This window comes from Myiozetetes cayanensis, unplaced genomic scaffold (assembly GCF_022539395.1).
Source record: "Myiozetetes cayanensis isolate MyiCay16 unplaced genomic scaffold, myiCay2020 scf12, whole genome shotgun sequence".
Lineage (NCBI taxonomy): Eukaryota > Metazoa > Chordata > Aves > Passeriformes > Tyrannidae > Myiozetetes > Myiozetetes cayanensis.
The window spans coordinates 8830183-8857057 of NW_026086826.1; the positions used below are offsets into that span (position 1 = coordinate 8830183).

General features: G+C 41.6%; 1 protein-coding gene across 2 annotated transcripts in view; it reads right to left on the bottom strand.

Moving 5' to 3' along the window:
• GLIS1 (GLIS family zinc finger 1) overlaps positions 1-26875 on the bottom strand; it is a 180375-nt gene that overhangs the window by 69520 nt on the left and 83980 nt on the right. For both annotated transcript variants that reach the window (XM_050307576.1, XM_050307575.1), the window contains exons 3-4: positions 24538-24736; positions 17301-18402 (exon numbers count right to left, since the gene is read on the bottom strand). In XM_050307576.1, the coding sequence (XP_050163533.1) occupies positions 17301-18402; positions 24538-24736 (1301 nt within the window). The remainder of the gene's footprint in view (positions 1-17300; positions 18403-24537; positions 24737-26875) is intronic.

Genomic DNA, 26875 nt, shown 5'->3' on the forward strand with positions numbered 1-26875 from the left:
CCAGTAATAACTGTCAGGCGATCCTGGCAATTTCACAAGCATAGCAATGATTCAGCTGGCAGATTTCAGTGGATTATTGTGGCCAATTTGGAAAAACACTCTAATAAGCATTACTTTCCAGAAACCAATATAAATCTGGAAGAGGGGATTATTAAACCCAGGGAAACTATAACAAAAGACATTAATTGCATTTTTGGAAGGAGCTTTTGAATTAAATTATTACCTGCTAGTTTATAAGGAAAATATATAGATAAAAACCACTACCGTGACAAGAATTTATTTATACTGGCCATATATACCATAGGAAATTTACACAAACACTGTGCTCATTTATGGCATTATATAAGCATATGTATATCTTCAGACAATCAGGTTTACGTTGTTTACTCTCACATACACACATGCACACAAGTGATGGTAAGTAAAGGAAAAGATCAAAGGTAGGAAATGATCACAATGAATTCTAAGCCATGTGTTTCTGTATTTCTAAGTATACTTTAAGGTTTCTAGATAGTCTTTCAACAGAATTCATCAATTTCTTAAACTACAGGCTTTGGAAAGATTTTCCTAATTTGCTTCTCATTTGCTGCTTGTGCCTGGTTTTTAAAAATCGCCATCCTGCTCCAAAGTCTGTTGGAGTACATAAGGAGCTTTCTCTTGACATCAGTAAATGCTGGTTCAGACCATTAATACAGGAAGATTAATCACTGCCTCTAACTTCTGTGTCTTTGGGGATTGCGTGAGAAGAACGATGGAACAACCACAAGCCATTTTCGAAGTTCCAACACTAAATGACTAAAGGATTCATCCCACTGTTGAATAACACTTTTGAAAACAAAATAATGTATTCTTACAATAATATGATGTAACCTCTGATTTTCTTATTTTCCCAGTTGTGAGACCATTAGTTCCTATACGTGTTCTTCACATTTCATCTGCGTTCTCCTGCTATTTGTCTTTCCAAACACGTCATGAGTAACTCTGGAAGTAGAGGAGAAACTATTTCCCTTCTCAGTGAACTTAATTCCTCAAAGGCAGCAAAAAGGTAGTGTGATGAGCAAATATTTAAATAACAAGATCATATAGCCACAAATGACTAAAACTGGTCACAAGGACTGCATTTATTTTGATAACTCACAAAAAAAAAAAAAAAAGAGTTAAGATTTCACACTCCATTATTATTAATGAACAGACCCAGAACAAACACTGGAAGCCACGCTCCAAAACAAATACTGCATAGGACAGTGCTGCTAAAACCCAAAGTACCAACCAAGGAGGTAACAAGATCAGAAATATCCAAACAAAACACACACAGGCACTGCAGCTGAACCACAGGACTCCCACACAGCTGCCTTTTGCCTTCCTGAAGGGGAAACAGAGCTTGTGTCCTGAACCCAAATGTTCACCTCTCCTTGTGCCAAACACCAGCCCCGTCTACATCATCTCTGGTACTTCCAAGTCTGTATCTTACATTGGGTCTGAGGAACGTTCAGGCTCCTATAAATGTTACGTGCTCTTCACAGCTCCTTTCCTGTTCTCAACCAGCTCCCTCCACAGACTGACCATTACAAAAGATGGGTGGAAAAAAGAGTATTTGAGCCTTCTGCTGACCTTGGCAGTTGCCAAAGGCTCCCCCACATCAGCACAGGGGTCACACTGCCCCTCATGGACACTCACAGCCCATGGTGCTGGGGCTCCTTTTAGGCCTAACCTTGATACCATCAGAAGGGTGCTGAGGGGGATGCAACAAACACATGGGCCTAAGCACCACAGCTGGCAGTTTTATCAGTTATTGAATTAACTGATATACTGGGCTAATATAGAATGAACTGTCCTTTGCCCACTTACTTTTACCTCAGTTTTTTTTTCCTGCCTACCCCAAGACCAAAAATTAAAGTGATCACCATGTGGTAATCCTGGAATTCACCATGAAACAGAGAGGGACGGATTTACAAAGGAAGAAAGGATAAAGGAGTTGCTTCCTTTCTTGTCCTTTTAGTAGTGCTCACTGATACTTTAAAACAAGACATGCCCCCTCCTCTTGCCCCCCTCCCAATCCCACTTGACTGCCAGGCATGTGCTGTCTGCTGAATTTGAGGAACACTTGGCTGCAACAAAAGGCTCCCATGTCTTACACTGTTTTGCCCTAAACATTGCTGTAACGTGCAATTACCACAGAATTCACTGAGAAAACAAAGTTCCTGGATGATTCATGGTGCATATTTTCCCTAAACCTGAGCTAAAAAGCTTCAAAGCCTCCCTAACTGAATCACCCAACTGAATCACCCTGTTTTCAAACATGTGGAGGAGCTCAGAGAGAGCAGCGTTCGGAGGGGCCGTACACTGGGGCTGTGTGAAGCAAAGCCCAGGGAAAGTTGTGCACCTCTGCAGCAGAAGCTCTCAGCATCTTGGGAATGGGGGATTGATTATTAAGCTTGTATCATTCTGGCCTTGGCTGTGTTCCTGCTTGTTTGCGGTCAATGGGAATTCTGCCCCTGCTTTCAGCGCTGCTGAAATTTGCCTTTAGGAATTGGCAGAAGCTTAAAAAGTTTGCAGCTGGGAAGGCTCCACGCAGGTGCACAAAGGATGGAGACCCTGCTCTGCCTGGAGAAACCACAGGTGTGAGACACCGTGGGGAAGTAGAGGTGTCTCCTCCACCTGCTGCTCCACAGTGGATGGCCAAATCCAAGTGCAGGTGGGAGGGTGGGAGAGCAGCTTTAGCCAGGATTCCATCTGGGAGTGCAATGACCACCCTACAGCTGCTCCAGCACACCCAGCAGCAGAGAGCTGCCTTCTCATCAGCAAAAATTTCTACACATTTAGCAGAATAATCAGCCCTTTTACTCTTAGTCCTTCCCATCAACATCTCTTGCCCTCACGTAAGCACAGCGACTTGATAGCTTAAATGATGTGTCTACAATTTCTACAATAACATTATGAAACAGTTCTCAGAATTTATCAGAACCAGACTCAGGTCATGAATAAAGCCACTGTACACTGATAAATGTTGTGAAGAACTAGGAATCAGGATTTAAAGGCTCTCTACTCTTCATCCTTCATAATCTAAGTGAAAATGGGCTGCAACCAGTCCTGGAAATTAGACAATCCAGCTATTGTTGTTTACCAGTAACTGTATTTAAGCTACTTTTGCCACCATTCTATATTTACCATTTTCCTAAGTATACACCGGTGTGTTTGACTGCATGGAGGGACAGAATTAAAACAATGACAACGTTTTCAGTGCAGCATTGCAATCAAAAGCACTTAGTTTAATATACAGGTTTGATAGTTTGTTTTGTCTAAGGTGGCTACTTTGCACAAGTTGTTTTTTTTTCTTGAAATGGTTCCTGGGCAAAGCACCGCAGATTCAGACTGATACACTGCCATGTTTTTAAGGAAAATATGGTTTTGTTTAGGCTACAATTAGACTCTTTCACAATTTGTCTCTGGCAAACTGAGACTGAAAACTCCAGAGTCAATTTGTTTAGTGTGAACTGAAGTAACATCTATCTTCTCAGTAAAGAAACTTTTATAACAAAAGAGTCTTCATCATAGTAAGACCTAAGAGCTTTCCTTCTAAAAATGCAAGGCTGCCATGCAATTCTTAACACACACCAATCCACGAGGCTACGAGCCATGTATTGTTTGGAAGCCATGGGGGTAAATCAAATTATCAACGACACTAATGATCCCATACTTGCCTGAACATAATGCACATTATATAGTCTTGCCTTTAGGGATTAATTTTTATATATATAATTAGTATAAAGGGCTCACTCTCCCTTTTTTGTTGACTTTACAAAGAAATGCACTCAGGTACAGAGTCTGCCTTTCCCAGGTTAATTATGTGAGCCAAGTCAGCCGTGCTTATGGTGTGAGAAGTCCTCAGGTAATACCTGGGAAAGACTCGAGTGCTTGAAGGAGTGTATCATAAAATGCATATGACTACCCTCTACTGGATGGACCCAGAGCAGCTGAGCTGTGTCAGTGCATCCTCAAAGCCATGATTTAATACCAGTCCTTTCACACTGACTGGGATGGGCTTCGGTTTTCACAGAAGTGCATCTAAAAGCAGCTGTCAAAGGGAATTCCTGGGTGATCAGGGTGTGCTGTCCTTGGACAAAGCGAGCATTTCTGCTAAGTACAGGTCAATTGTAAATGCAACATACCAAAAAAGTGAAGGCTCTGTAATGAGAGAAGACAACCATCACAAACTTTCAGAAATCCAAATGGTTTCTTTGCCTTGCACTTTTATTTCCCAGCAAAATCAGGCCAGATCCCAGCTGGTAAAAACTGGCAAATTTCCATTAGCCTGTGGGTCATTAACTCTGAAAAATAGGGTAGTTTCAAAACCAGTTTTGTGTATAGTGTTAGTTTCTGTCAGCGTTGCTATAAACAATCGAAATAGAAAGTATCTGGGATGACTACAATACCCATTTTCTTTCTCTTGCCATTCAGAGTCGTATTCCAACCCTGATTTTCCAAGAACAATTGACACATATCAGAAGCTGTATCTGAAAAGCTAAAATATTCACACCAAACTTAACGTACCTTCTAAGTTTTCACTGCTGGGGTTACACAAAGATAATCCTTTCTCATTCCCAGGGCTTTGGGACACTCATCACTGCAAACCAAACAAGCTGGATCCAACACTGGAATTTCACTGCCTGGATCTGGAGAAGTTGAACCAGGAATGTGCAGGTGGAGCTGCTGTGCTCAACAGCCTTTCTCTGCCCAGTTTCACAGCAGAAATAAAACATCCACGTGTCATGGCACAGTCATTTCTGGCACAATGGTCCAAGTGGGCCGTTAGTGTTCACTGGAATCAGTGGCACAGTTTTCACTCACGGTGAGGAGAAACTTTTTGTTCTATATAGGTCAAATCTGCTAAGGTCAAACAAAACAAAAGGTATCATTCTTGGCTAACTGACTGTTCTAGCCAGTCATCCCTGATTTCATACTTGCCAGTGTGCAATGACAGCATCTGTTTGTGAAATGGTCTGAGAGTCTGGCCTGGAAGGATGGTGGGATCCCCAGCTCAGGGGATGCTGAGCATCCCATGCTCTGCATGGTGACTATCCCCACAATCTTGGGGGACAAAAACATACAAATAGTATCTTGAGTGCAGACACCTGAAGGCTTAAGCTGTATTCCTGTGCCTGCTAATGCATCTCCTTCTCTTCCACCTATTAATGCAATAATCTATCCTCCCAGAATGGCAGAAATGAGGAGCAAGTTTGCATTCAAAATTACTCACTCCAATTTAATTTCCAGTTTTTCAGACAGTCTAGCTTATGTTATTCATACAGTTGGGCATCTTCCATCTCCACTACGAAATTATTCCACTCTAAAATACAGCTCCTTTTTGGGAAACTTTTAGTGAAAGATTAGCTTTAAATTCTCTTCTGCTTGATTTTGCCTCATCGCCCCTATTTATTTTCTATGTTCTTCTAAACAATCCCTCCCTTTCCTTGTTCTCCCCACCCGAGCCCAAGTTTAATTCCTTTAATCTTTCCTTAAAAGACTGTCTCACTGTCCCCTTAATCATTTTTTAATTTCCCATCCTTTAGGCGAGTGCCAAAGATGTTAAAATGAGAAATGGATGCTTGCCATAAAGGAACAGAACTCCTGTAACTCCAAAACAGTTGAAATCATGAGAACTTGCAGGCCATTACCCCATTATGAGAATGGTATTTTTACAGCACTAGAAATGAAGTAATGCAGCTACAATATTCATGTTTTAAACGTGCTCTCACTCTAGTGGCCCAGCTACAAGTTGACTGAGAGGTACTGAGGAAGGCTGGGGGTGTCACAGTCCCCAGCAAAGAACACCCAAGTTTAACAAAGGTTCCTTGCACTCTGATCCCTTCAACTCTGCTCAGTGTTAAAAAGTCTTTCCTTTACAAACTCCTAAATTTGCTGCTTTTCAATATCCCTCTGTGAGGAGAGATGATACAGAAACCCTCACCTGGCCTTTCCCATGTTCACTGTGTACTTCCAATACCTCTCCCTCTAAATTCAGCAAAGATCATAGAAGTATTTCTGACTGCCTCCTTTCAAAATCTGAACAGAAATGGTCAGTGATCATCTGAGCTAACTTTGGCGTATCATTTCAGCCCAGAATTAAGGTTTATACAGGAGAGGTTTGCCAGTCTGATATGTAAAACATGCTATTTAGCATCTACCTGGTTAAAAGACACCAACTAAGCTGGTGTGCTCTGTGCATCTGATGCGTGTCTGGTTCCTGGGTGCTTGCTGTCATCTTTTCACTGCTTGGCCTTGAAGACAAAGCGCAAGCTAAAAATGTTTACTTAGACCAAAGCACTGTAAACAGTGAACTCTGAGATCACCACAATCATGCAATTAAAAATATCATTATGTTTGAGGATATGCAGGAAGATAAAAGTCTGTGAATAAGTGTGATACTTTAAAATGTTTTCACATAATCTGCTTGTTCTCTGATGTCCCCTGTCTCTTCTGAGGAGACAGTTTATTACACGGAGGCAAGTGGGCAACGTGTCAAGCAACTGATGTGGTTTTGTTGAGAGCATCCCACACTGAGTCAGGTCTACTGCTGTTCTGTGAGTGCAAGGAAGTACCACAAGGTAGATCTCTTGCCAGATCCCTTCTCCCTGCAGTTCTAGAATGTGTTTTCAGGCATCATGACTCGTGCCATTCCAGAAGAAGCCCCCTGGGCCTTGTTTTATGTGGGGGCAGTTTGCTCGAGGTCTACAGGGAACCGGGTTGAGACTGTGTCTCTTTGTAAGGGAAAGCAAAGCAATTCCTAGAGCTGGGCAGCTCCTGGGCCAAGGCAGACAAATGTAGTGGTGCCCATTTTGAAACCAAGGGGGAAAAGGGCAAGATTTGTTTCACATGACTGAAAGACCTGACTTACACTATTGATGACACACCTTCTGGAAGGCACAGACATGAAGGTGCTCTGTGCCTCTGGGTATCCTGAAGGGATTATCCTACGATACCTGGGATCACAGAGGCTAGGACTGGTGACTCAGATGGCCCTACCAGCTTTACCTTGTGTTTTCCTTCTTGTAATACTCCATCTTCCTCACTTCCTCACTGAAACAAGAGTGAAATCATATCAACATGGATACAGCAGATTAGTTGTACAAGGTTCCCACCACCCTGACATTCATCAGCTTTCTAATCTCGTGGTAACACAATCCCTTTTACAAGTACAGGCTGAAGCAGCCCTCGCTCAGGCCGAGGCCAAGGGCTGCAGGTTAAACTGATATCCAGGTCCTGCATTCCACCAGCTCACTGTAGCACTATTCCTGACATTCCCAGGGCCTGGCAGCTCTCCATTCAAGGGTTAAAGGGAAGTTGTAAGCAACGGTTCTAAAACACTTGGAAGAATCTCCTTGAATCAAAACCATTTCATAAAAGGCTCTCTGCCAGGCAATAAAATATTTTTGATGGACTCTTATTTTATCATTACCCATGTAAGAAAAATGTATTGCAAGAATCCCAACACAATTCAGAGAAGTAATCATTTGCAGATTTAGTAGGCATTCTCAATTGGCAAAAATGAAAGATTTATTGTAGGCATGATGAAACAAAGAGCAGTTGTGCAAACTTTACTGAGCTGGATTATGAGAACATGCTTTTTCCATTTCCCACTTTTAAATGCCTTGGATGCAGTTTCAAAAGAAAGATCAATATCAATTATTTAACACTGCAGCTACACTGTACCTGAGTGTAGGATCTCTTCACACATATGTTATCTGTACACAACAATAAAAGAAGCAGATCCGGGGAAGACACTGCTATAGACAACTAAAGCAGACTTTGAAATAAAACTCCTATTGTTCCTTGACTCCACAATCAGCCCAGGGATGTAAATAGAAAAGTCAGGCACTGACAAATGTCTGTGATGTGAATGCACAGCTATTTGAAATGAAGCCACTTCTGATTTACCCAAACACAGAAAATACAGGTGTCCTTGAGACAGCATACAGAACACTGAATTCTTTATAACAGTAACATTTTCTTTGAAAGCCACAGTACAACTGAATGAAATTGCTGTCTTGCATACCCTTACTCATGTGAATAATGCTCTGAAGTAGAGGAGACCTTCTGGTCAGTAAAGGTGCACAGCCTCACCCTGACTTTACCAAATAGGTGGAAGAGAAAACACTTTGGTAAGAAAGAGGTCTTTTTCTTGCCTTTTCTGCCAGGTCCTCAGTGTGTGACTTCTGGCACTTTTTGGCTGAACCACTCTGGGCTCAGATTCCCTGGTTAAAATCCTGGGGTTCTTTACAACTACACCAATTTAGAGAGGGACATAAAGTAGCAGAGTAATTTGACTTACTTCGACTGTATCTAGAACTTGGGCACACGAGTTTTCATCACCCAAGAAATGCTGTAGGCAGGCGAAAGCCTGAAAGAGCTTTGAGATTCTCAGCAGAGGGAATGACTAGAGATGCAAAATAGCATTATGGATGTGTTATGTTATTGGCTTCGGTACCTTGCTGTGAATTATTCACCCTCACTGTTCTCCAGAGAAATTTATTTCATTGCACTTGTAAGGGAAAGGAGATCCAGGTCAAAATTTCCAGAAGTGTTCACAAAGTTTCAGTAACTCAGTTCCACACTGTCTGGTCTGAGAGGAAGAGAACTTCAATTTCAGAGGTGCCTTGTTAGAGCAGGGCACCTTCAAAACAAAGTGACCCAAAACCAGGCCTGCTTTTGAAAATCCTGCTCGATGTCAGCTGTCAGATGCCAGAAGGTTACATTTTGATGTATTTAGTTTAAACAGCATGTTATTTTTTTACTAGGCCCACTTGCTGAATGAGCAAGTGAAGGTTTCAGAATCTGGCCCTCAGTGCAGCCCAAGATAAACACCCTGAGCTTTCCATTTCTCATCCCGTGTCAAAGGCCAACTGCTGCTGGTTTGCCCCAAAGTAACAAACAAATGCATCACATTGAGCACTGACATCCAACTGCATAAAAGACTGTATAAAGTTTTTAATGTGCACTAAATTCCTTTTTCTCCCCTGAGAGTACACTATACGGCCTCTGTGCTGCCCACAAATGCAGATTAACATTTTTATTAAATGACATAGGTTTCACTAACACAGAGTATTAAAACGTATGGGCCTAATAAGAAACATTAATAAGTATATCATTGGCACAATTTTTTAACAATATTTAATTTTACTGCTTTTTAATTTGACCAAGCTTTCTGCCAGGTGATACAAACTATTTTTCCTTCTTGGGGTTAATCACTGTTCAGAGAGACTAAATTACTGAGAGTTCTGAACAATTCCATACCATTTTTAATAATCCCCACAGAACATATGCAAAGAAATAAAATAAAGCTGAGCCCTTAACCTCAAGAACACAATCACAAATACTTTGTTCAAAATTTTAAAACTTACAAATTTTCCGACTTCTAAATCTCAGAATCGCAGAATATTCTGAGTTGGAAGGGACCCAAAAATATCATCAAGTCCAACGACAAGATTAATAATATTCAGAAGCAAATTTTTTTAAATTAATTTCAGGGGGAATAAACATTCTCTCACTGCTCCTAGATGTTAGATAACTGCAGACTGCCTTCAAATCACTGAATACAACCTGCTTTCCCAGCTCTTCCAGAGACACCTCACCCTCCCAAAATGATGCTGGACCTTGCAGAATTATAGTTTTAGGACCCAACTGCTGGACACATCTTTGAGATACTCTTGAGCTGTATTCAGACATTCCTACAGGAAGCAGGTAGTTCACAATTGTATTTCCTGCTCTGTAAAACTTATGACTAAAGTGAAGAAAGCATCTGACTGGTTGAGGGTGTATCACTTCATCTTTACTTCTGTGCAGATTCACACTGTGAAACCGAGGGATGATTTGCTCCCAGACAGGAGGCACAGTGAGAAAGAAACCTTGTCACACTTCTGCTACAGGGGAGAGGAATGGTGAGCTACAGAAATCCTGAAGTTACTGCAAACCCAGTGCTTTGAGGACGTAAAGCCTTTCCCTTTTTGCTCTTCAGATGTGATTATTATGTGATAAAATCCATTCATCTGCATGGCTGAGAAAGTGATCTTGTGGTGCAGCTGGAATATATTGGGAGTTAGGAGGCTGTTTGCAAGATATCTTCAAAAGGTGATGCCCCATGAGAGGTTTATAGGTCTGTGCTGAGACTGAGGTTTGAATAAATCTACATGTGGAGATTCATCCAAAGCCAGGCCACAGCAGAGCTGGAAATAATTCTGAGTGTCTTAAAATGAGAAAGAAACTTGTCGAGTTTTGTGGGATAAGAGAATAAAGATAAAAACATGGTATCGAGATGTTTTTGTGTGCAAACTGGGCAAAGGGAAGGGAAAGGAGCGTAGAAGAAATTTTTCAAAAAAAGACCTGGGAGACATGCCTAGAACTTTGTCTGGCAGCCAGACATCGTAGGTCACAACTAATAAATTTCACTTTTTGAAGCTGGCCATACTTCAGCCTATATTGTTCAACAGAGAACATGAATGACTTTGCTTGGCCTGGAGGAATTCTGGTACAACTACCTCTTCTGTGTTCCACAACGGGGCCAAGCAGCACAGTCCCCATTTCTAATACAGAAGTGTTCCCTCCCTTTATGAAGTCCTCTGTCAATCAGACCACTGCCAGGTATTTTTCAAAAGCTCAGTGTTTAGGATTCTGACAAATATCTGCAGCTTTGTGGGAAAATGGATCATTTTCCTTGTATTCAAATCAGGTCACAGTTGAAATTGTGGTAAAAAAATATGTATTTCAGTAGCCAAATCGAAACACTGAAGAATGAAGAGAAGATAAATCAGTCCAGGATGAGCTGAAATATAATTGCTTGGGGGACTGCACTAACAAAGTAAAAACACTGAATAAATCAAATGAGGAAAGCTTTCAAACAACAAAAGAAAGTGTCTTTTTAACACTTTTTCATTCTGAAATGGAAAGTAGTACACTTTTTAGAAAATGCCAATAGTAATAAATTCCTCCAGTCCTGTTCACTGTCCCTCCATCGTTCCGTTTTCCAAATGGAAGGTGACTCCCATTCACTAATGGTTTTCTTCTCAAAGCTCTACTGTGATACAACTGGTTTGAAAAAAATGATGGAATACCTTGCAAAATTTCTAACACAAAGCATGGGAATGAATATGCATCCTTTTGTCACAAAGCTATCTGTTCCCTAAACCACTGCCTGCTTAGCCCTATCACCTTACCTTCAGTAGATACCACCTATTGTTAGTGGAAATTATCCAACACTGTGAGAACCATAATAGTGGCAATTAATTACATTATATCCTATGGCAGGCAGTTTCATAGGGCAAGCACTCACTGTGTTGTGGTGATATTATTGTTAATATCTCCCCTTTTTTCTTATTTAAAAGACTGAACAGCAATACCTACACACTGTTACCAGATCTGTATATCAGGAAATCTTCAGGAATAGTACACTTTAACCAGGTCCCAAATTACTTATTAATTTATCAAGTCCAATGAAATAAAATCCTGTTGAATTAAATGTTCTTGTAGGATAAAGAAAGCATGTATTCGAAAGCCCCCTCCATGCGATTTTCATGCTATACCTCTAACTACCATATTCCGTTTATCAGATCTCTTCCGTGTCCTGCGTAACATTTTTAAGGCACAAAACTGAACTTGAAAACCATTATGGGTGCTGGCAGCAACAACTGGAATTTACTTGATTTTAATTTATTTAGATTTACGCAAACAAAGAAACCTGAAGGCCAGCCAGCCACACCTAATTCGTATCAAACTGCTGGACAGTAACAAAAAAGGCAGCCAGCCCAGCTTGGTCAGAGCACAATTTCATCTGGGCCAGCGTCCTACACCATTTTTCTATTAACCTGATAAAGCAAATGCACCTCACAGAATGTGCTGAAGGGTCAGCAATCCCAGGACTGAACTGGGAGGTTGATAATCCCTCAGGGAAAACCCTGGCAGCTCCCCCCTATGCAGCTCAGCTCCAGAAGGCAGGTCCCAAGCCCCCAAAGGTTGTGTCAGACCATTGGGCTCTGCTTCCCATTTGCATCTCTGTCCTACTGCACTGAAACATGGGACAATCCCGCTCATAACAGAATCTAGGCCCAATAATTTCTACTGCTTTTGCTCTGCAAGATCTGCCAGTGCGGAGTTCTCTGTGGACAGACAAGAGTTCAAATTCACCGGGTGGTTGGCCATGAGCTGACAGGGAGCCAGGCCTAAAGCCCATTGCCAGCCTGCCCTCCAGTGCTGGGGCAGGCTTAAACCCATTTGTATTGTCCTGGAATCTGCAGTGGGCTTCGTAAACAAACACTGTACTTCCACAAAACCACTGACCTGCTGTCTACTCCTCTAATCAGAGTGTTTTTAATGCTGCGGTTCCTTGACAGTATCGGGAAATGCCATCAGAGACCTAATAAAAAGAGAGATCTCTGGTGAGGCAGCTTTGATAGAATGGATGTTTCCTACTATTGACTTCAAAGGAAAGAAAGTGAGCCTAATATTATTGCTGTTTTTGTAAAGCACTCCTTTGGCATCAGTGCATGACACCCTCCATTCTAAAAGCTGAAAATACTTTCCAGACTTCCACAACATTCCCTCGAGTCAGGCATGGAAACTCATTGTTTAGGTGAAGTAACTCAAAAGCGTGTAAGCTGGTGCATGCAGACCTATTTTCCTCAGAGATGCAGGGTTGTCCCTCAGATTCATCTGTGGCTATAGCCCGTAGAGATCTCATTTCTCACCATGCATTGCCAGACACACACTCCCCACAGATCTCAGACAGCATCATACTCACTATCTACTGAGAACACAGATTCCGTGCTGGTTTCCTTAGGAACAGAAGCAATAATACTAATCTGCTCAACAGGCCCCTTCCTCCTGCACTGCCAATAACCAGGTTGCTGCCCATGAAGTGTTACGGATGCAGCTGAGCCTTCTGATGAAAGCTTTCACATGTCCATGACATGTCCAACCACCAGCATCAGAGACCTGCAGTAAAAATAACAGGGAGTTCAGCCCCAGCGCTATCTTTTGTGCAATCTGTACAAAAATCTGTTTCATAGGTAAACTGCAAATTTAGTTTGTGTGATGTAGTGATTTGAACACAAGATCTGCACTGGAATGCTGGAATTGCCTCAAGATGCCTTTAAGCATGTTACTTATCTCCTCTGTCTCAATTTTCCCATGTTTAATGCAGTACCTATAGTGTCTCACCCTTAGGGATTCAAAAGAACCGACTACAAACAGCACAGGTGCTGAATTTCACTGTGTACAACAGAGCACCCAAATCAATCCATGGAGACTCCTCCCAAACTGAGTATTTTGCATGCAGACATTAAAAAACCCCCGATTCTGCTTTGAAGTCTTAACCATCCAGACAAGCACATAATGTGACAGACAGGTCTAGAGCATATGCAGGAGGCATTTTCCTTGAAATACATGAAGTAGAGACAATAAAAATAAATATTATCCCTACCCAGTTCTTTTCATGGATATCACATACATTAGCATTCCCAATTTCTGTAAATACTAATTGCATATGTAGAAATTACGTAAAGATAAATACATGTACCTTGATCCTCTCTGTGGAGGCCCCTGAGCACATACACAGGCAGTGATGGGAACATAATTTTCTACTCTTTATGGAGCCACAAGAGTGCAAGAGGGTAAACTAATAAGCCAAGAACAGATCTGTCCAAATCAAACAACTCTAGACAACTAAATGAGCAGCTCTATATTTACATTTGCAAGCAGAGGCTTAAACCAAGGATGCAATATCTGGAGATCAGCACAGTTCTACTCACCAAAGTACTCGAAGAACTGAAAGGCAGCAAAAGATGCAGCTATGAGAAACTTTTCTTTTCTTTTTTCTTTTTTAAATAAAAACCATTTAAGCTTGCTAATTTTTGCTGTCTCAGACTATCAAAATTCCAATTGTCTGGGACATCAAATCTAAAAAAGCATGAAATTAATCTTTAGAAGTTAAAGTCTTAAAGGCATTGCATCATTATTTTTGTTGGATATATTTTTGATTATAATGCAGATGAACCCCAAATTTAATAAAACTAAAATAACATGAGTTAAGTATGAAACATAACAGGATATTGCAAAGAGATTAGGTAGTTTCCTTCAGACTACTTGCAGAGCCCAAGGAAAAACCGAACCGAGGGACACAATGACAAGAAGGCACTGCTTAATTAGAATGTTTAACGGAATATGAAAACAGAATACTCATAGTACCGGTTTTGGCAACGAACCGCAGTGAGCAGAATACGGACCCAAAATATCAGCAGTGCTCTGCACCAGACCCTGTTTTGCCTGCCGACTGTCTGTAGCAGAGAAAGAAGCAGGCTCGCTAAATTCAAACCAGCTGCAACGATGAGAGTGTTACAGTTGGACTGAAGGAAGCTTACCTCATGAAAGTATTGTGGAAACTGCTGTTGGAAAGATAATAAAAGGATTAACTGCAGTTTTAGTGAACCATTTACTTTTCAATCAAAATGTCTCATGTATTTCCTGTTCTCAAGTAGCTTGAATTCCAAAATGCCTTTGTCTATTACAGTACATAGTAGCAAAGCCTGTCATAAGAAATTAATAATTTTACATGGAGAAGTACTTTTATGTATGAGGGCGGGGTGCTGCTCGCTGTTTGCTTCTCCTGAGCAGCTCAATACCTAGTCAGGCAGTAATCTTACAGAGAGAACAAAATCAAGGGCTTAAAAAGAGTACAATGGGTAATTGTGAACAGCGAAAGAAAATCTCCACTACAAATACCAAGAGATGTGAAGTTACTTTAACAGAGCTACAGCAAAAACGAAACAAAATCTCAGACCTCTATAGACAGAGAACGAATTGCCTTCTTAATTTGCAGGAATAACAGCACAATTATTACCACATCAAAAGAGAAGCCATCATTTAAAATGACATGACATCACTGCACAATGCAACACTGCACAGCAACCCTTATTTAAAGCAGAATGGAATTCGCCAGGCAAATAATCCCCACTTGATATTAATAACTTTAGGGAGCTGTGCTGCAGCTTTGGATCTTGCCCCTGCTAGATCAAGCCCTTTCCAGGGTAGAAAACTGAATTTGCAAAGACACGTTTTTCATGTGCTCTGCTGGATCCACTTTACTCCACGCAGGATTCCAGACTGTAAGATTTAATACGTGATACCTCTGCTGACAGTGGAAGGCTCTTATTTTGGGAAGAGGAGAGTTAACTCCAAGTTGAGCCAATGGAAAGCTCCTACTTGTGATAGGGCCATTCCATGTATGGGAACAACTACGGTATCTGCTCCTATAAAACAGATCTTTATACACTTACATGCCAAGGCTAAATACATATGCCATAAAGGCTGTCTGCAACATCAGATGCAAAGGTTTTTCCAACCCATTCACAGCGTAAAACCTTGAGATGTTATCAAAAGCTGGTACTTTAATGCAGATGAAAATAATGAAAAGCAGGAAATTTTTAGCATTTGCTAAGATATTACACGATTTAATGTCCCTGATTTACTGAGTCTTCTGTAGGAATGGGAATGTAACATTAGAAATCCGCTATACAATACCTGTCAAATACACATTTTGCAGGAAAAGAGAAAAGATCCCTCACCCACAGAGTCTACTAAATCTTTCAGCATCACAGGAAAGCTAATCAGCCCTTCACATTTTAACTATTTCTTCTTAAAAGTGTGAGATAAAAGTAGGAAGAAGACTGATCTGGCTCCAGATCAAAAAAAAAAAACCCCGAAGTAGGCTAAAATAAAATGTGTAAGTATGCTTTCACAGCTTACTTACCTATACTTTTCTTAGAAAGAAGAAATTTGTATTATCCTTTGATGATTTATCACTTAATAAAAGCTATGCGTGGGAAGTTAAATTCATTCCTACATTTACAAAATGTGAGTGAGCTGGTTGGTTCTTTCTCTCGAAGGAAAAAGAAACAGGGAAATCTTAGAGTGTTTTTATTTTATCTTGGACAACTTGATGGTATTCTCTAAGTATGTGCACTGTTTCCAGTATTATTTTAGGAATACCCACTCAACAATGCAGACATTAAGATAATGTTTTTCATTTACCCAATGGAAATAAAGAGATAATCAGGACGATGATTTACAGAGAAAATTTTTCTCTGCAAAACAATACTGTTGTTTTCTTCCTTCTCCCTTCCATAACTATTGCAGGCCTGCAAGCTTTTTTCTTGAACAAATGAAAAAAAGTAAGCTTTTTCTATAAACATTCTTTCCTATTCCTCCATAGAAAGCTACAGCTTGCCGTGGAAAAGTTTGCCATGATCTAACTTTCTTACATGCATTTTCCATTCTATCATGCTCTGATCAAAACAATAAAATAGACATATAGCCGAAAATTCTGCCTATCAGGAACCACAACCTGCTCCCATAATCGTTCCCTTTGTCTGTATTTATTCGTGTGTGTGTGTGTGTGTGTGTGTGTGTGCACACGCACGTGGGCGTTACAAATAAGACTTTCCAAATTTCATGGCCCAATTTGGAAGCTTATGTCAAACTTGTTTTGCTTCATCTGTTTCAGTCAGGGTCTTATATCACTGTTGTTTCAAACATGTGGAAAGCTTAATGGAAGTCATTAACTTTTATTTTAGTTTGGCCATATTGTCATCATGGTGGGCAGATGCAGAGATGGTGTTATTCCCAAGATCCTCTTTTTGGAACACTGCTGTTGTTTACATCTTCTTGATCAGAAGAGAACAATGGTTTTTACTTATTTTTAAAGCCCTGTTTTGCAAATTAAAAAAGCCCCTAACAACCTTTGAAAATGTAATTAAATATATTCTTTTTATTTTTTAACTGTTTAAAATCCTTTAACAAGTTTCTTTTTTTTTTTCTAAGCTACCATTTGAAACTTTTGCACTCACAACTCTATGGTTATTGTTCAGCTGAAGGAATGAAAAGAATTTCATTAGATGTGTTTTATGTTTCTTGATTAAAAATGTCACCCGAGGCTCAGTGACTTTGTTTTACGTTAAATGACGGCTACGTGCTTTGATCATCACTTTATTAGTGCTTTAATGAATATTAAAAAAACAAAGCACTGTATTAAAACTTAAGCTCTCATATAAGGAAACTGAATCCCTTTTCCAAGAACTACAGTATTTCTTACTCAATCATTTCCTTCTAGATTAAGGTTTTCTCCAGTTCCCCTTTAGCCTGCTGCAGACTAAGTTACAGGAAAGCACAACAATTATACTGGAATAAGATCGAAGAGAGAGCAAGAATCAGAGCAGAGCAGTTATGTTTCTATTCAAACAAATATAATCCAGACTTACCATGCACTTGTTTGGTTTTTCTCCAGAATGAACCCTCATATGAATCAGCAGTTTGTAACGAGCATTGAAGGGTTTATAGCGGCGGACACAGCCTGCCCAGAAGCAAGTGAAGTCCTCTCCTTTCCGCTGGTCAATGTGAGTCTTTTCTATGTGTCTGACCAGTTCGTCTTGTTGGTCGTAAGTGGCACTGCAGTCAATCCACTGACAGACCTGTTTGCCACTGCTCAGGTCCTGTTCATCCCCATCACTGGGCTGCAGGGACTTGGGAGACATGGAGGCGCTTAAGTGAGGCAGAGTCCCTTGAGTCTGGCTTAGCTGCTGGTGTAGGTGGTAAGGGGGAGGTAGCCCCTGGTGATGGCGGAAAAGATCAGCACTGGAGGAATAATCGTCAGCTGGTTCTTGTTTTAAGAAACTCACCTTCTGGGTGCTGTGCGAGGTGTTCTGGTGAGCAATGCCAGTACCATTCATCATAAGGCTGAGGCTTCCATTCTCCTCCACTTGCTGCATTTGTATCTGCTCACAGTCACCTCTGTCACACTCAGCGGAAAGAGGTACAAGACATGCTGGAGGGGAGGGAATACTGCAAGGGTTTCCAGGCTGAGAGCAAGACTGGGGCTGAGAGGATTTTTGAGCACTGTGATGACTGATCTCCACAGGATGAGAGGAAATGCCAGCTGCATTAGTTCGCAGCCCATTCACACAGGTGACCAGTGACGTCTGCGACGTGCGGATGATCGCGGTAATATCGATCCCTTCAGCTGAAGACGGCACAACAGAGATGCATCTCTTCTTCAGGTTGCTTGTTTGTAGCCTGGCTGAGTGCTGAGGGGTGCCAAGTGACAAAGGACCCAGGGAGGAGCTGTGTTCATTATTAAACAAGTAGGATGAAAGTGAATTTGTAAAGCTATTATTCATTAGGTCTAGTTCAGGATGCAGACTACCGGAGGCTCTCAGCTCCATCCCCTCCGTAATCCTCCTATGTGTGGAAGCCTCAGACAGAACCTTATAATCACTCGGGCATTCTTGTTTAATGTGATGAGCCGGGTGACTTCCATTCAGGCATGGAGCAGCAGAATCTACTGAGTCTTGAAACCTGGGTGACCTGTAATACAGTTTTCATTAAGCATCGCTAACTACCACAGGATTTATGATTTTTGCACAAGACACAACACTTGTTAAGCCCTGCAGAATGGAAGCGCTTGCTCTCTGCTGAATGTTGCCTGTCTAATGCAGCAATTACACCCCAAAAAAATGTGCAATGCTTCCCCTATAACCTGTGTACAGGCAGCATCATTTTACATGGGATTAATTTTATGCAATGGGTTACACACAGAACAGACAACCTCCCCTCCACTGCTACAGGCAGTTCATCAATCACAATCTAGGCTTTCAATGCATAATAGATCGGGCAAAACAATAGCTGAGAATGAAGTTTGAGAGCTTTGGGCATTTTTGAATTATTCAAATATCAGCATTTTCCTCAGAGCACACTGGGAAAATGCCTTGGCATTCTCGTTCACATGAATCAAAAAAGGCTGGCTGAGCTACGCTTACATGTCCGAGACAGGCTTTCCTTCACTAGGCTAAAACAGGAGCAAGATCAGTGGGGAAAGACGAAATACAAAGAAAGAACTGCTCAATTTCAACCAACGATTAAGAATCAATGAGATACCAGCTGAGTATTTACATCCTCAAAATACAAAGTTCACAGCCGGTAGATTTAAATTGGCAGCCTGTGCACTCTCGTTTCTATTTTTCATAATAAAGTGTGCATGGGTCTGTAAATCAAACTAAGATTGTTCTGCAAAAGTGATTTTTCATCTTTCCTAATATGTGCTGAATCCTTTCATTCAGGAAGCAGAATCTTAAGAAATGCCACATAGACTTTTCAAAAAAACACTGCATTAGGGAACAGCTCCTCCTAACATTTTCTTCCAAGCAGTTAGCAACTGGTTTATGGCTTAAAATAAAATATTTTATCTCAGCTATAAACATTTACTGTGGATGATCCAACTGTGTGATTTTTTTTAGGACCAGAGGGTGTTCCTTACATATCCCTAAAGCACGGGAGGGTTTAACCTACGGCTTCGCTGTGCAGCGATGTGCCAGACCCAGAAGAGGAAACAGTACATCTGTGTGCAGGAAAGCTGTACCTGAGCTAATAAACCCTCCAGAGAAGTGCCCCATGGCTCTCAGGCTGACATGTTCCACCTCAATGAATTTCATGCTTTTCTGACGCTAGCACCACAAAAGCTGGAGAAAACCCAACCATTTGGCAACTTGTGTGTGACACCACAGCTAGGGCAGATCTGACACATTTTAAAGCATGAAACACACATGCATAAGGTATTTTGGACATAAACATACATTAAACTGTGAAGCTGCTGAATAAACTGCATTTATTTTATACCTTAGATGATTTTATCACACTTATCCACCACTAACATTAAAATGGGAAGCTGGGACAACTTCTACAGCTTCCCTGGTAACAGCTCTCAAAGAATGAGCAATTAGGAAAAAACAAAACAACAATATAAAGCTTCAAAAATACTTCCTTTCTATGAAATTAAAGTTGTCAAAAAATGACACCTGTTCGAGGCACACAACTGGCAACACTGCACTCAGTAGTGACAGGTTTCTAAGCTCCAGCAGTTTGCAGGCAATAGGGCTTGATATTAAAAACCCATTTAAGACCGTGAGAGAAATGAAATTCCCCACTATTCACTGATATAGAACAATCAGATCTTGCATTTGCCACCAGAAATTTCAAAAGAGTATATTTAAACATTTTAGAGGTTTCCATAAACCATTACTTATAATTTCTCCCTTTAGGTTTGCACAGTTGGTCTCAGGGTAAACTTAAAGCACCTGTTTTTGCAGATGGTAAATTTATATTAAAAAAACTCCAAGCCCAACAGTATTCATACATTATTTTTTAACATTTACAGAACCATATGTCTGTAAAATATGTGGCATAAGTATACTTTTATGGCACATGTTTGGGAAACCCTGCTCTGCTTGCTCAGTAAAAAGCATGGTGTTTTAAACTCATTCTGAGAAAGGTTTTACACATGCCATGCCAGGCACAGTATTTCCTATTACTTAGTTTCTGCTGTACAAAACCTCTTCTAAATAATTCAGTTTGTATCACAGTTTAGTGGTCCCAAAGCCTCGGGCTAAAGTAAACACAACACATTTCCTACATCATATAAAGCTAACCCAAGCCTTACATTTCAGCCTGTGATAATTGGTGTCATATTATTAAGCTTTATGTAAAGCTCCCATCTTGCCAGAAATCCACATGAGGAGTTTGGCTTTTGCCTAAACTGCAGTCAGTACAGAGTACCTGCAGGATCGATACAAACATCCCTATCCAGAGAAATATTAGCTTCCCAAAACTCTCAGGAACATCCATCTGTACTTCCAGCACAGGAATTTACTCAGAGTCAAGACTGTATTGCTGTGATGCTGCCATGTAGAATATGAGACACACAAAAGAGAGGAGTTTTGAACCAAAAGGCAAGCTGGAATACCTTATTTCAAAACCAGTGATGGTACTGAATTCATGCTTCCCATTGCCACAGACATGACTTATCCATGCTCTGCCTACAAAATGATAAGCACAGGCTGCTTGTGCAGATCAGAAGCAAGTCCTTTTCAGAGACTGCAGTTTTCTCTGTACAACTGTATATTTATATACATTATATATTCCACGTTAGTTAGCTCTGCTGAGAGAATCTGACATTTCTTCAATCTCCTGATGTTTTGAGCGTCGAGCTTCTTAGTGTTGAGGTTGCATTAATGCAAAGTTCCTGTATTCCTGGCAGAATTTTGCCATCACTATTCTAGGGAAAGCCCTGCTTGTTCCTCCCAGTCCTGAAAGGGTTGGAGGGAGAAGGTGCACAGAAACAAAATTAATGCAGGGGCAACATAAGGTGCCTGGCATCCAACTTGCTGGGGGAGTCCTCTTTTACCCACTGCCTATTTGCTCCTGCAATGGCATCTTGCTGTCACAACCAGGGATCAGATTCCAGGCCTGGCACCCCCAGGCTGTGCTGGCCCTAAGGATTTCACGATCTGTGGACAGCAGTCAAATATAAATGTCTATGAAATAAACAGCCAGGATGAGGGCATAAAGTAGAGAGGGACAGTGTAAGGAGCACTGTGTGGACACACAGATCAGCACGAGCAGCTCGGAGGGGCTTCCAGACAGGCAATCCTGGAAGGGAGTGGAGGCAGCAGGAGAATACGCCCCACAAGCCTCTCTTCACAGGGAGCATCCATGCAGCAGGGACGGACAGTCTGAGGGAACGGAACTGCTGCTTAAGCACATGAAAGCTGAGTGTAAGGCCTTTGAAGAGTAACAGCAGCCTCTCAGAGGATACTGAGGCAGTGTTTCCAAAGAGACTCCCTTACGTGGTAATTGGAGCCAGAGCACGAGGCCAGTAGCACCACGCCAGAAGTGCTGCAGTTCCCAACTGCCCCCAGAGGAAAAGATGACTGTATCTGAAATCTCCTGATTATTTACAAAACATACATGCCTTCCACTGCCACTGTAAATGTGCGCTCGGTGATAACTGACAGTTATAAGAAGCTGGAGGGGATTGTTCTGCTGCACATCCAGGGACCCCGTGCAACACTATCCGAGTGCTCTGATGTCTTCCCTGGGTTTTACTTGCCGAGCACTGAGCACAGTGTGGGAGGGTTTGCCGTGTCTGATAATGGATTATTTGACAAAGGGCCAACATTAGCTGCGTGCTGACTCCAGTTGCGGTGAGGAAGGTGTTGGGACTTTTCCAGTCCCACACACATTGCATTCACAGATAGAATGTAGCAGCAATTAGGCTGCACAACTTAGAAGTTATTAACTGAGTAGGGAAAAGGGGCCAGGAAGAAGAGGGATCACAATTCTTGGACTATGGCAGTCATCCCTAGAATACAGTTTTTCAAGAGAAAGCAATTCAGGGAGAAGCTGAAGGGGATAACAAGTTTCAGTGCATTGAGGGGAAAAAAAGGACAATCACAACCCCAAATCCTGAGGGAGATTTTTGATTGCTAGGGGAGGTGCTCTCTGGTTTGTTTGGCTTTTCCCTGGCATTCCATATCCTAGAAACACGAAGTGCTTCAAAGCTCAACCCAGAGAGATTGCTTGAATTTTTATTTCCCTGTATTTCTGTGCTGGTCATTAGAACTGGGCAGAACAACCAAAGAAAGTTTGCCCTGACTTCTGCGTGCTCCAATATCTGACAATCCCAGCCCTACTTCTCTATTTTCTAATGAAGGATGAGATCTGAGGGGAGTGCAGAGCACCCCTGGCTCCCACTGATTTCACTGCTGGGCATTTACCCCCACCTCAGTTACGTTCTCCTGTTTTCAGATCGTCAGGGAAAGACCATCTTTTCTGTTACTTGTTTGTGAAGAACCTTTAGTGTCACAAACACCATGAACAGAAATCATCCCAAATGCTGAAGTTCTGGCTCTGAACCACGTGTCTCACGAGCAGCACAGGGACATAATGAGACTGTTTCTAGGAGATCCACAGAGCAGAGCTGGGCATTGGCTTCACCTTGCAAATCCCATGCTGATAAAAGCAGTATTAGCCAGGTGGACACACAGGAAAGAGCATGATCAGTGGGACACACAACGAAATGGAGTGGAAGGGTCCTTCAAGTTACTCTCCATGAATTTCCAAACTTCGAAGGAGCAGAGCCTCAAGGCTTTAGACCATGCCACAAGGCAATGGGGAGTGAATCAGGCCTATAACCTGCTGCTTTCTCATGTTATGCAGCAGACAATCCTTTATGTTGCTCTGGGAATCCTCTTCCAAATGGGGGCTGCAAGGGGTTCATATTTCTGAGGGTGGGCACTGTGATGCCAGGTATGCAGGTATCTGTCATTTCCTCATTATAAATTTCACAAAAAGGTTCAGAAAGATCTAAGCAGAGCACTCTCTTCCTCCTTTTGTTTGCTCCTGCCCTAATTATCTTTGTTTCATAATTGTCCTCACTGACAGAGTAAAAAAAAAGGTTGGTAATTGCCAGTCCCACATTGAGCCATAAAGAAGCCAGGAGGGAGCAGATTTACATCCAGCTGCAAATGCATCTACAAAATCATTGTAGCGATACTGGAATATTTTGTTATATGGCATGGATATTACTCGTCCTTTTTAAACAAACAAACAAACAAACAAACATATAAAAAACTCTTTCCACTTGCTTGCCATGTTACTGTGCCTCCTTCTCCTGAAAACACAGATGTTCTTACCCCACCAGTGAATGGAAAAAGGGAACCAAGACATAAATATGTATAATAAAATCAGAAACAGTCGGATTTTCAAGACCAAGCCATATTTCCTCTTGCTGTGGCTATGGAAATTTGGGCTTGATAGTTCCATGCACATAGTGCCAATTATTCCATGTACCTAAGATAAAGGTTGCAACTTTATTGAGCTTTTTCTTTTCTACAGCTCTTCAAAAAGGTCAAGATTATTCCGTATTATAACCCCTGCCAAAGAGCAGCGTAATTAAAATAGATGGACAGATTTTAATTTGTAGCAGGCTTCTATTCACAATGGATGTCTGTTTAGGGTACTTGTTTAAAATCTGGTAATGTTAAATTTGTAACAACAACAAAAAAATAATGGAGTTCTGTGTTTTCATATAATTAATTTATAGCAAATGTTCAAATAGAGATTCTGTTCATAGCATATCCAACTACAGTGTATCTATCAAAACCAGAGACCAAATTTTCACATTACGGCCTTAAAATCAAATACCAAGGATGTGGCTGTATGGGAACACTGAAAATACTTCATTAAGGAAATGCTGTAGAAATAAAAGTGGCGTTGGCTTCCTGTAGGTTTGATGGTGGCATGCCAAATTGCCACATGGGAGACACTGGGTTGGGACCGAGTATCATCCCTGCCCTCCAGGCTGCAATTTGGAAACACCACGGCATTGGAGTGGAGGTACAGAGGAGGCCAGTCTGAAGAGCACAGAGAGCAAAGCTCTCACCTACTCCTGAGCACGCTGGAAGAGCCCCCCTAGAAAAGCCGTATTTCAACTTCAGTTCAGGGGCTGTGGCTGCACACGCAGCGACTGCTCCTGGCACTGAAGGACTTCCAAAACCAAGGGGAAGCCAATAATACACTTCCAAATGTAGCACCCACGGTTTCAACAAAGCAAAGTGCTCCAGAAGAGCAAAGTGCATGAACTGATAAAAGATGCGGCTTTGGTACCTCACATCCGAGTGCGCCAGGTTGAGCTGACCCACGTGCAGCAGCCTCTCCCGGGACAGGGGGTGCTCTCGCATGAGGGAGTTCCCTGCGTGGATGAACAGCCCTTGCCTGCAGACAGGCACTGAGCTACTCGTCATCTCCATGTCCATCATGGTCTTCTTCTCGGAAAGCAAACTGCAATGATTGTAGCCACCGTTCACTGCCAAAAAAATAAGGAAAATTAAAAAAGATAAGCCTTTGACTAAGAACTTTTTACAGTGATTACTACTTTGTAAACTCACTTCGGATTTCCTTGCAGAACTCTCATCAGTGACATGGCAGTGGAAGCGAAAGGTTTCACAAGGAAGAAAAATTAATTGCACAGGAATCTGGATTTGTGAACTATGGTTGTTTATATCTCCTTTTAAGTTTTGTGGCTATTTCTACCTCAAAAAAGATAACTTCTTTTCCTCTTTGTATTTTTAGGGTAAAACCTTGCCTGTGTTACATTTTGGAGAGGGATGTTTCAGAGTCCCTTTATTTTCAGGGAGAGGGACTCTCTGAAAACAGTGACGTAAGTCGAGTTTTTCTTTGCAGATAATTATCCCTGTGATTATGACTTTAGATGGCCATGTTTCTACTTTACTGTCAGGTCAACAGTGTTAAAAAATTTAAGTGGTTTTGTTTTAATTTATACATTTAACTGTATTTTCCAAGTAAGCTATCATTATGAATGCTAATGCTAATAATCATAAATTCTGCTCTGGTAAATACTACATTTTACAGACTAGAAAAACAGAGTAGAGCTATAGCAATATTACTGAGAAAAATATATATCACCATTTGCACTAATGTCGATAAATCATGTTCTTAAAATACTAGATCTCCCTCAAATCTGATTTCTTCATGCAGACAGAATGCAATGGTGTCAGACACTAAGGCAAGCATAGTTCTGGAGTTTTCATACAGAGCCCAGAAGCGGCTCCTTCACCCTTGTACCCAGGACTGATGGTGAGCTGAACTGCACTGTAGTCAGTCCACTCTCCAAGGAGGCACCAAGTGTCACACACTGAGGAAGAAAACAAACCCTGCAGTCAAAGGGACAGAAGGGATAAAGCCTGTGCTCAGTTTCCTGCAAATCACTGATTTTCACCAGCATCAAGGTGTGTTACAAGGCACAATTTGTCCCATCGTAGTTTTGTTGTCTCTGAGTTTTACCCAGACAATGCCTACATCATTTAGCCATCCCAAAAACAAGTAAGATGAGCTCATGCAGCTCCAAGACACGTTTTCCTCTTCTCATTGACTAAAGAAGGTGCCTGAACAAGTAACTTAAACTAAGTACCTGACTTCTAGAGAACTGTAATTGTGTGAAATTAATCCCTCTGAGCAGCCATAGACTTACAAACATCCCCATCACCAGTAACCTGCTCCACACTGCTCTCAGGTCTGCTCCTGCTTCTACTGAAACCCACACTGGACCTGCCATTGACAATACAATTTCTATCATTTCAACACTATAATTTGTGGTATTACCCAGGGCAGGTATGTATCAATTTCGAATCATTGAATGGTTTGGGTTGGAAGGGACCTTTAAAGATCGTCTAGTCTAAACCCCTTGTGATGGGAGGGATGTCTTCCACTAGGTCAGGTTGCTCAAAGTCCCATCTAACCTGGCCTTGAACTTGAACTGTTCCAGGCATGAGGTACCCACAGCTCCTCTGGGCAAACTGTGCCAGTGCCTCACCACTCCTCATGAAAAAATGTCTTCCTTATACCCAAACTAAATCTATCTCCCTTCAGTTTAAAACCATTGTGCCTTGTCCTGTTACTAAAATCCCTAGTAAGAAGTTTTTCTGTTTTCCTTACAAGCTCTGCTTCACACATTGAAAGGCCACAATAAAGTCTCTCCAGAGCCTTCTCTTCTCCAGGCTGAACAAGTCCAACTCTCTCAGCCAGTCTCCATAGCAGAGGTGCTCCATCCCTCTGATCATATTCTAACCCTGTGGCAAACTAAAGGCAAGTGGGAGAGCCTGGGCTGCCGTGGTCCTCTGTAATTACAGTCAATGAAAGCTTTGAAAATTAGGAGAATCACGTTCAGGGGTTTGGTGAGTATAAATGAGAAGAAAGAGGTGATTGGGGATGGCAAAAAAAGTCTCTGGTAACTGGAGAATTTGTGAAAGGGCTCACAGCACAAAAGTCCATTCTCCTCCACTGGCTGGGCTCCACAGCATCCCCATCATGCTCCACGGAGCCATTGTAATGGGAAGACCATGGCAGATGAAGATGCAGCCCAGGCAAGCGTCCAGAGCCACAGAAAAGAGCGGGCACATATGACACCCAAATTACAAGTTGCATG